The 10,892-nt window shown below is 40.7% G+C and overlaps 1 protein-coding gene across 5 annotated transcripts in view; it reads left to right on the forward strand.

Annotated features, from left to right (window-relative positions):
- ncam1b (neural cell adhesion molecule 1b) overlaps positions 1-10,405 on the forward strand; it is a 74,077-nt gene extending 63,672 nt beyond the window's left edge. For 4 of the 5 annotated variants that reach the window (XM_087851054.1, XM_087851056.1, XM_087851055.1 and 1 more), the window contains 4 exons: positions 2,266-2,464; positions 4,233-4,349; positions 5,115-6,230; positions 8,290-10,405. In XM_087851054.1, coding sequence (XP_087707180.1) covers positions 2,266-2,464; positions 4,233-4,349; positions 5,115-6,230; positions 8,290-8,404 — 1,547 coding nt within the window. In that variant the 3' untranslated portion in view covers positions 8,405-10,405. Of the gene's footprint in view, positions 1-2,265; positions 2,465-4,232; positions 4,350-5,114; positions 6,249-8,289 lie in introns of all 5 variants that reach the window. The other variant, XM_087851058.1, reaches the window with a different exon arrangement.
- Positions 10,406-10,892: the final 487 nt, after the last annotated feature.

A 10,892-nucleotide genomic window follows, 5' to 3' on the forward strand; every position in this document is an offset into this window, starting at 1 on the left:
GCCCCCGGTCACTCACACTAATGTGGAACTAAACAGCCAGAAAACTGAGGAGCCAAACTCAAACCTGAAAACCAGAGCAGCTTGTTCTATTTTTAAATCTGGAGCGCTGACGGGTGAATGACAACTAAATAAATCTATAGAAAAAATAAATAGATTTCGTGGACGGTGGTGAGCCAAAAATGATTTTCCGGCTGAATTTTCTCACTTTAAAGTTTTGACAGCCCTCACTAAATGAGCTTGAGTTTGTGCTTGCAGATCTGGCACACACACTCACACATAATAAAAAATAAAATGATCTCCTCTGAATGTCTGTAGCCTTGTTTACCGTTAATGTGGATAGTTTGTCTGTGTCTGGTTGGAGCTTTTAAAATGACCCTCAGTAACCGCTGATTAACACGTATGTTGAATTCTTAACTGCAGCTGAAGGTTCTTTACTAACCGTGCCGAAACCTACACAGCCTGTCAAATTCTCTTTAGGTGATAGACACACTTGAGTACCTCACTGAAACATCACAGCAGGCCATTATGTTTCCTCTCACTTTTTTCCTAATTCATTCTCCAAACTAAAGCATTTTCCACTCACCCACCACTGAGTCACCATCTAGTCGACATGGTGTAGTTTTCCTCTTTTGTGCTGTGCTTTTGCTTTGATGTGTTGCTGTTTTTTCCCCTTTTTCAATACAAGAAATCAGTTTCTTCGTCTTTTTTTTTTCCACTTTTGGTTTTCAGACCTGACACATTTTCACTTTCTCTCTTCCTCTGTTTTCCCCGCCCTTCTCTTTTTCTCCCCCTCTTTGTTCCGTTTCATTTCTCCCCCTCTTCCTTTATTATCTTTCCCCCTTCTCTCTTTATCCCCTCTTTCTCTCTCTCAATGTTCCTGCTCTCTTGCCTGGTCCTGGACATTGGTGTGGTGGACCACGTGAACATTTTCGTCCCGACCTGTGTGCATTTTGGTGTGGTCTGGGTTGTGCTGTCCCCACCCACAGCCACTCAGGGCTGCTCATCTGTGACATACACTTTGGTATCACTCATCATGTCCCTCATCACTGTTCTCCTGCTCTCATAGTTTTCGTGAGGAAATTCACACCATTACTGTAGAGGAGAGCTTGCCTTCTCTCTGGCTGTCTTTCTGGACACTTTCACTCACTTACAACAGACTTTGTCCATGACAGATGTGTCTCTGTTACGGGTGAGGAAAAGAGTGCTGTGTTGTTTCAGAACAGACCAGACAGACGTGTTGAACCAAAGGCAGTGGAAATCCTCCACCTCCCACAGTTTCATACTGCTCAGCATTAGCACTGCTAGTCATCAGCACTAGACAAGAGAGACAGAGAAGAGTGCCAGTTTACAGTGATGTACAATAGTAGATTTTTTCAAGTAGCATTAGAACAGAGTGAAGGCTGACTGCTGGACCTGTGTGTTTACATAAGCACTGTATTATATTGTTTAATAGCTCACAAAATTCTGCATAATGTAAAGGTTTGTAATATTAACGTTTACACAATTAAGGTCATAAAATGGGGAAACAGTTGTTTATATTGGCACAGACTGACAAGCCACCTAAAGAATGATCAAACAACAACTTATTTTTATGCGGACTACTAAGATAAATGTCCAGATATTCCTCCAGCATGTAATGTTTTGCAAGTGTCATCAGCAGTAGTCATTTTTATACGTACGTAATTGGGATGCTTTACTCAGATGTATAGATCTTGTTTACATGTTAATTACCTGCAGAGTTAAAAGTATATTTTAGAGTAATTTCTGCTAAATCAAAGTGGATATTACCCAAACAGTGACAATACATCACTGCTTTTAAATCTGGGAAAAGCCTGACATTCATTTTCTGTGCACAGATTATTCCACATGTCTGGGTAACTAGCAGCACACTGTACGCTTTGGTTTGCTCTTCTTTCTACTACCAAATAAATGGGTTGAATATATATTTATACTTTTCGTTTTTTTTTTTTATGCACAGCTTCATGCATATCAAATCTTCAGTATGCCTCATATTTAGAAATGAAGTCATATAAATAATTAAAGTCTGACAGCACAGTCGATACAAACGACACACAGCATCTAAAGTTGTGCTGAGCCATCTAGAACCTATCAGTGCTCATAGCAGGTGAGTTGTTTCTGTTTTATGGAAGTATTTGCGGTTACAGTAACACGTCAGCACTTTATTTAGTTGTTCATGGTTTCTGTAAAAGTGTGTCCTGCTACATTAGTTCAGCGCCCTCCCTTTTCTCGTCTCTTGTGTGGCAGATTTAAGTGAAGAGTCTCCGCTCTCCATGGGCATCATGCTCTGGGCAGGAATTCTCGTTGTAGTATTTATACTCCTGCTCCTGGCTGTGGATGTCACCTGTTACTTTGTTAACAAATGTGGCCTCATCATGTGTCTCTGCGGCAAGTCAGGCACAGGGACCAAAGGGCACAACTTAGAGGAGGGCAAGGCAGCCTTCATGTGAGTATCAGACTTTATATTTACATATATTTACATACATGTTGTCTGGGTCTTTTAAACGGATGTATTTGATGGCACACATATGATGTCTAATTTATGTTCAAAGTTAAAAATGTGGAACCAGAGAGACTGTTTCAACTCAGCGTATGAATATGTTCATTTTAAGATTGGATCAGATGATTGGATCTCTTACATGTGTAATGTGAGATGGTTATATACAACTTACTCTGCAACAAACAACAACAGGACTGAGCAACTAGCTAGTGGAAAAGGTAGATTGTATATAAAAGACTTGATTCAAGTGCTTTAAATCTGCGTTATTTCCAGTAGCCTGCAGGTTAAGTGATCTGTTACTAAAAAGTCTTTGTAGAGGCAAATGGGAAAACTTTTGGCTCTTATTCTTTGAGACCTCAGTTTTACTTTAAAGTTTTGTTACTTCTTTTACAAAAGGATGGTTTCAGGGTGACTGTGTCCACATTTTCTGTAATGTCTATGGGTGAGCATGGAGGAGATAAAGACACATCAGGAGTTGGTGGAGAAAAAACGGCTAAACACAGAGTTAATATTGGATGTAACAGTCAGACAACCTGACACAAGCACTCTCATCATATCAGCTTTATAAAGTGATTATTAGGGCTGTGTCAGATCATATCATAATGCCATTGCTATAGCAACACATGCTTATGTTCCCTAGTATGCTCAACAAAAAGACAAAGCAAGTCATGTCAGACAGCCAAAGCCACCTCTGCCTCGAATAAACATTTAGCTCAAAATGAGCTACTTCAACATCCTCCAGCAAAGCACTTTGCAAAATGGTTAAGGTAAACACAGCAAACTTGTTTCATTACTTCAGGTAAAAATGCAGGAAGAAATGCAGGGAGAAGATACAAACAGCTGGTGATGTACGCCACAGTCACTATTTAAAGTCTGTATAACACGAAGAGCAAGTGGTGGATAGAAATGACTGTGGTCACATATTGTTTGGTCAATTCAAACATCGGGAAAAGTGGGCTTTAAGCAACTAGTAAAAACCTCAACCTAACTTATAAAATCCCAGATAGAAAATAATTTTCAGTTTTGTTGTAAGCAGGTCTGTGGGTAATAAGAAAGACAAAATTAAGAAGATTCTTTGTAGAAATGTGATGTGTTTGAGGGTTTTATTTATCTTCCAATTTACCTTTTGTTTGTGTTTTAAATAAGCCGACCTCAGCTTAGAATAACTGGCCTTCCCACATTTCCCAGAAGGCCTTTCAGGAATGAACTCTGAAGATTACTTAGAATTTTAGCTGAAAGTTTTATTTTATTTTTGGGCTGCTATATCTAGATATATCAAGGGAAGCTTGTGTAATTAAACAATAACTGAGATTGCCTCTTGAGCAAAATAAACATGTATTACAATGTCTAACCAGGCAGTATCTGAAGTACAGCAAGAATACATGAATCAATAAAATGGCCCCATAGGTAAGATGAAATTTTCCTTCAATGAAACAGATGAGGATGTTTGATTGAAGCGCAGCACTGAATGGATGCTTTCATGTGTACAAAACGGCAGTCGTTTTGAATCATTCTGAGTAGGATGTTGCATTACGTATCGGATTGTTACATTTCATGAGTGCGGTTCCACGAAAGCACAGCCAGATGGATGACTTGACATTACTTTGTAAGCTTGAAAATAGATCACTGTGGGCCGTCTGCTGTTTTTGAATCATCCTTTCTTACTGCCCGCTTGGCCAAAAACAACAGCTTAGCAAGATTGTCTGTCTTACAGGAAAGATGAGTCCAAAGAGCCAATAGTGGAAGTCAGAACAGAGGATGAGTGCTCAGCCAATCATAACGCAGCAGGACCCGTAGAGCCGAATGAAACCACACCTCTCACAGAGCCAGAGTAAGTAAACGCTGACAGACGGCACACGGCCTTTTTACCGCTCTGAGCTGTTGTACACTGCACTCCACTTTAAAGAATAATGAATTTATTCAACAGGATATAATTTGACGCTTTACATTATTGAAAAAGTTGAGGTCATTCTTGAGTGGAGTCCATTGGACTGTGTTGCTTTTCTGTTTTTATTCCCTAACCAGAGGGATTGCTGTATTTTGTGTTTCTTCTCCAGCCTTTGGAGATTTTTTTCTGTCTCATTGTATGAAGGTTGAAGCAATACCAGTCAAATAAACACAAAGGCTTTAGTCCTCTAGAGTGTGGTCAACTCATGAAGCCATTTGACAATTTCAGCAAGCCATCTCATATCAGCAGTCTGGAAAAAAGTAGATTATGCAGTATGAGATTGCCACTGGTACTGTTTAACCCTAATAGGTGGTTCTTTGTGGTGCTGTAGTTTCCTGCAGGAAGGCTGGTGCCTTTTTTTACTACAGTAGTTTTCCTAGTCAGTGTACTCCATGTTGGTGTGTGTATGGGATGTATCCTTTGATGTCCACTCACAGCATGATGCCCTCTTTTTCTTCTTCTTTCTTTTTCTCACTAGGCTTAAAAGTTGCTGTATTTTGTGTTTCTTTTAGTTGCTTTGTCTATGTTTGTGTGAATTTCTAAAGCCAACTAATCCCTCTGCATGCTCTCGTCCGGGCCACCCCTCCTCTTGTCACAGTCACCCTGGTGTCTAGTCTGTGTGTCTCTGTTCTCTCCCTGCTCTCTCAGGAAGGCGGCTTACACTGCTGCTCTGGCACTGGACACCCTCTCCTCCGTAGCCACCAACTCTGACACAGCCACTGCAACAATTGATCCCGCTCAGGACAGCCCCTCTAGTGAAACCACTACCCTCACTTGTAGCCTGTCCACCCCAGCCAACGAACCCTCACCCACCCCTGTCCTGGCTCCGGCCCCGACTCCAGAATCGAACACGGCCCCGCCGCCCCCCCTCGTCTCCACAGCTGCTGTTGAAGCTAAAATGGCCCCACTAATAGAACAGAGAGGAAGAGACGCCCCAGAAGAACAGGAGAAATTAAACACTCCTCCTTGCACCCCCGAACAGATCAAACCTCAAAAATCTGGGACGCCAATACCACCGAAGCGTAGACACTCTCCTAAACTTGCTGCTCTGAATGCTAAAAGTAGTCCCCCTGTTTCTCCTCTGGCTGTCTCTCCTGTATCTTCCTCTCCCACTTTAGACAACAGGAAACCTGCTCCAAGCCCACCAGTCACTAAACCTCCCACACAGCCAAACACTGTAGCCTTAAATCCAGAGCCACCAGTACAAACTGCCTCATGTCTAGCAACTACTGCCCCTGCACCAGACCCAGATTCAAAACCTACAGCCCCAGATTCCAGTGGGCGTAGCCTTACTGCCTTTAACAAAGACAAAACTGTTGATCAAACTGCTGACAGTACCACACCCACTGCCAGAGTTGCTACTACTAGTTCACCTGCAGTGATCCACGGTGTTCCTGAAGACCTGGATGCTGTAAACCCTGGTTCTCTAGTTTCAGGCATTCCCTCACCTTTACCTGTTACTCCTATTCCTTCCAATCCTGTCCCTGTGAATCTTGAGGCGTTGCCATCGAACAACCTTCTTATATCAGCGTCAGACACATATGACTTACTGACCCCTGACATGGGGCCCAAAAATGCAGATTTAGACTTAGAGATGATAAACGGGACAGAAAGACCCTCCATGCCCCCCGCAGACCTCATTAGCTTAGACAGCCCACCAGCTGCCCCCTCTCTACCCAATGGAGACGAAGCAGACCCCCCCTCAGGCCCAGTTCTACAGCCATCAGAGACTCTGGCCAAGACTGCTCCTCCTGTCAACGATGAGTACGGCTCCCTCTAGAGGTTTATCTGTGTGTGTGAGTGTGTGTGTGCTTGAGTGCGTGTGTGTGTGTGTAACTTGTATACCCATTCATTCACCACCGCATCTTGCCATTGACCACACAATATATAAAATATTGTAATGGTAAATTGTGGTAATGATAATAAGATAGTTATTAGTACAATGTTGTGGATAGAGAAGTGATACGATGCTTTTGTTTTGTTTGTGACCGTTCTCCATTGTGGGGTCTCTATCTTTGCAACATTCACCACAAACGTAGTTAAACCCCTTTCAAGACAAGAAGCTCGTTACATAAATATGGAAATTTGACATGCCATTCATAAGTCTAGGTGTGTTCCTGGTGAGTGACTTAAACAGAGACAATAAAATCATTCTCACGCACAGGTCAGAAAACTAATAAATGAGGTTAAACGCTGTGCACACGAAATACTGCGTATGTTTAAGTCATTTCAAACCATTATTCAAATTCTTCAGTGATTAGATTTTATCTTAAATGTCACTGAAAAGCCATTGTGTTACATCTTTGATTACACATGTCATGCTAGTTTGCTCAGGTTAGTAGAGCTAGCACTGGCAGTTTTCTCACATTGTGGGTGAATGTCTACACACCACTTGTGGTGATCAAGTGGGTTTTACCCAGTTTACTCTAACACGGCTTACATACAGTCATTCACTGTCTAGATCACTGGTCTGCAGGGTGTCTTATGCCCAACTACATACCATTCTGGACACAACAGTTAACTGGCACTGTAAATTATCCAAATATAAATAATTAGTTCAGTGAGTTAGTATTGCTGGAGCCAACTAGCGAGGGCCACAGCTCTTAAACATCTGTTGAACTAGTTTTGCACACTGTTAGTTACCATGACAACACGACGTCCCTAACCCGAGCCTCATACGATTCCTGTTAAAAGAACCCAACTGGTTAGGCCAGTGTTGAGCTGTTGAGGTGAGTCTTCATGTATCAACATAATAGTTAAAATCAAATTTATAGTAAACTGAATATTTTTTAGGTTTTGAAGAATTTAGGAAGTGATGAAATAACCTTGAGCGTTAGGAAACTTTGACCTTTTACAGGAGGAATAAATAATCAAGAAAATAAATACGAGTGAATGGAGTGATGCAGCCTTAAAAATCCTGTAAACAGATCTTCTGTCTTTCTCAGTGTGCTTTCATTCGTGCCGTCTTATTGATGTCTCCGTGGTTCTTAAAACTTCTTCTGGCATGCTTCCCTTCAGAAGTGAAGAAAGCTCATGCCCCACATCCCACAATTTTTAGCAATCGCTGAAAATAAATCAGCTTTAATTTGCAAAATAACAGCCAGTAAAGTCATTATTGTTCTACAGCAATTGTATTAAGTTGCAGAAAAAAGAAACACTTAAATCCAACTTATACTTTGTAAAATCAGTCACTGATTATGTCTGTCAGGAGAACAAAAAAAACACGACTTTCCATCTCTACTGTTCAACTACTCGAGTACCTGAGCGTTGTTCTCATGTCTGAATAAAGTCACAATAAGCAGTTAAGTAAAAGCCATCACTTTAACAGCAGTGTTACATGTCTGCAATGGACCTTTGTTAATCACCACAATGTTTAGTTCTCACTAATTCTACAGCTTCTAACTGTGGTGTTTCTGTGCTCTGAGCAACTAGAAACTGTGCTAATTGCTTTAAAGATGAAAATGGACATCACATACCACAAGCCCAGGGCTAATTTCTCGTCCTACCATTGTCTCTCTGTAGTAGAACTAAAGCGATTAATAGCTAATATTTGCTGTTTCAGTTTAGGCATGCTAGTCGTTACAGGACGAGGTGTATGGGTATGCCATTATCTGTTTATTTTATCTGACTGTTGTCAAGGTGGTGAAGAGATATGTAAGAAGATATCTAAATACAGTGTCTTCTTACATATTGGGTGAAGATGTCATTGAGAATAAATGGTTTAAACTGTTCAAACAAAGTGTTGTTTGCTCAGATATTTTCTGTTGTCTTGCGTGAGACGTCCCAATTGCTAATTTTGAACTTTGTCTCTTTCCCGCTGCAGGAAGATTTTTTCTGATGAGAAGGGCAAACTTGAGGAGGGAGGCTTACCAAACACCCTGATCTCTGCAGAACACAACAGTGTCATACAGACAAATACAGCCGAGAGCAAAGCATGATGGGCCGGGGACATCCCAGCCCTATCCAAAACATTTTGCAGCAGCAGCATCGAGCAAGAAACACTGCAGGAGTTTTTGGTTTCCAGTGCCCTTATCTCCACTCTCAAAACAACACGCGTGTCGATTGGTTAGAGCGCACTTTGACTGTGCTTTCATTTCTGCTCTCATTCATGAAATGTTTACTACACCCAAGGAGTTTATCTGTAGGTCATAAGAGATTTATTTTATTTTTTTATTATTATTTTATTTAACCAGTCAGGAAGATTAAGAACAATCTCTAATTATACAGATCACTTATACATACATATACATATATATACATATATATATATAAAATTAGACTCTACTTTCTATTGTGCTTATAGTTTGGACTGCAATTGCGCAAAAGTATTGGATTCTTATGAGAAATGTAAAGGTAAAAAAACAACTGACTATAGAAATTATTTTTCTTATTTTAATGTTCAAATGTTCAAATGTAAACGTTTTTTTCAGCGTTTTTTTAAGTTTGACTTCTTTTGTGGCCTAGTCTCATTAAGTAGCTTGTTCTGCATGTCTGACCTGCAATTGGTTGTGAAGTTTTGTTTACAAGGTTTACTGTTTCACTTCGTCTGCTACGGGGATGTTTAATCACACGCAGATATGCTGGCATTGATTAAACATACACTCGAGTTCGGCCTTTGGATTATAGCCATTTTTTATGGTTATATGAAATCCAGGATTAACCCACAGCCAGCTGCAGGGGGGAAAGAGGCTGAGAGAATCCCACAAGTACACGATGTGCATGATTTGATCTGATTTAGACCATTTCTGGATCAAATTTATTCAGTCTGTCACTGCCTTACCAGATTGGTAGTTAAAATATTCATTAATAAAATGTATTTGATTTAGAGAAGGAAAAAAAAGCGACTCCTTGAACACTAACAGTCACAGACCAAAAAAACAAACAAACAGGAGGCAGCACGGCTGCTGATTCTCAGCCGCTGGTTGAAGAACTGTGGATCAAGCGAATGTCTTGTGATCTCGAGCTAAATTTGTTTGTTTGGGGGACGGCTATGAGAGCTGTAGTTCTTCCTCCCTTTTACGCAGATCAAAGGTCTGGCTTCATAGTTTTGAGTTGTGCATTTGAAGCAAAAAAAACCAAAAAAAAAACATTTAAAAAAGGAAATTTAAAAAAGCATTTTTTGTACTATTTAAAAACTACAAAGATTTCTTTTCTGTTCCTGCCTGCAAGCTTGTGCACTGTGCCTGTGTGTCAATAGATTGTCTTGTCATCAGTTTCTATGATAATCTGCATAGCTTCGTTGTGAGAAATTTAGCCTATTCTTTTTATTTGATGTGTTATTAGAAGAAAAAGTACGATAAATGGACTAATGTGGTCATTATAACACGTGTAGTGTATGAAACTGTCCGTCTCTGGTCACAGCACCATATTATCGCCAGCTGTAGTGAAGGAAGGCGTTTCAAGCCTCGGCATGAATTCAGTCAGTACATCATAACGTATAACTACAAGGCAGATAGACATGCCCGTGTTTGTATGGGGGCAAATAGTGCTCATATTAATTTAATGAGCGTTACCTTTGGGGCTTGCTCTGGCATAATTATACACATTGCTTTTATTTTTTTATTTTTTCCCCCCAGTTGTTATTCAAGTGTTCTGTAATGTGATCTCTGAAATTCTTTTTTTTAGTTTTTGTCTTTTTGTACAAAAATCACTCACCAAGAGCGACTGCTTGATGATACCATTGGCAGGAAGCAAGGTGGTCCACCTAAGACAGATGATCATATTTTTTTTTTGTACCATCACAAAAATCAGATACAGTTTTAAAGTAGGAAGAAAAGAAGAGCTTTACTCTCCTTGTACTCCAGTGCTGTCACCAGACCACCTTGCTCTCTCGCCTCTGGATGCTCCTTTTGGTTTTATTGGGTCAAACTCAGAAAATATCTGTTGTGTACAGTCTGAGTGCTAACCCATTTACAAAATAAAATGGTTTCCAAATCTAATTTCGTCCTGTCCCATTTTGTCATTGCTTTTATTCACTTTTCCGTTCTTATTTTTCCAGCACAACTTGAATCCGGAGCGTGCAGTGACAGATTTCTAACAGTAGATGGCAGAAAGCACCCACTTTTCGGAACCCCTCTTGGTTTCGCCATGTCATAGAAACACAGGACGATTTAGAAAGGTTACAGTGCAAACAGGTTATGTTAGTGCTGGAAGTCCCTCGGGCTAATGCTTCGGATAGATGGGGGAACAAGTAAACACGTGTTACGTAACGCACGCTTGTCCAGGAATAAAGTTAGTACTTCCAGTCTGGAGTGTCGGACAAAACTATGTACCAGTGAGGGCTTGATATTTTCGGCTCCCCTCAGTACCTCTGATGTGACATGAACCAGTGTTGTGTCAGAGTGTCAACAACCACAGCGACCCGGTATGGCATCCAGTTTCAGGAGCCACACCGACCCACTGTCCCCTCTTAGGCAGTTTCATCCC

The sequence above is a fragment of the Neolamprologus brichardi genome, chromosome 14 (assembly GCF_056152115.1).
Source record: "Neolamprologus brichardi isolate AB-2024 chromosome 14, ASM5615211v1, whole genome shotgun sequence".
NCBI classification, from domain to species: domain Eukaryota; kingdom Metazoa; phylum Chordata; class Actinopteri; order Cichliformes; family Cichlidae; genus Neolamprologus; species Neolamprologus brichardi.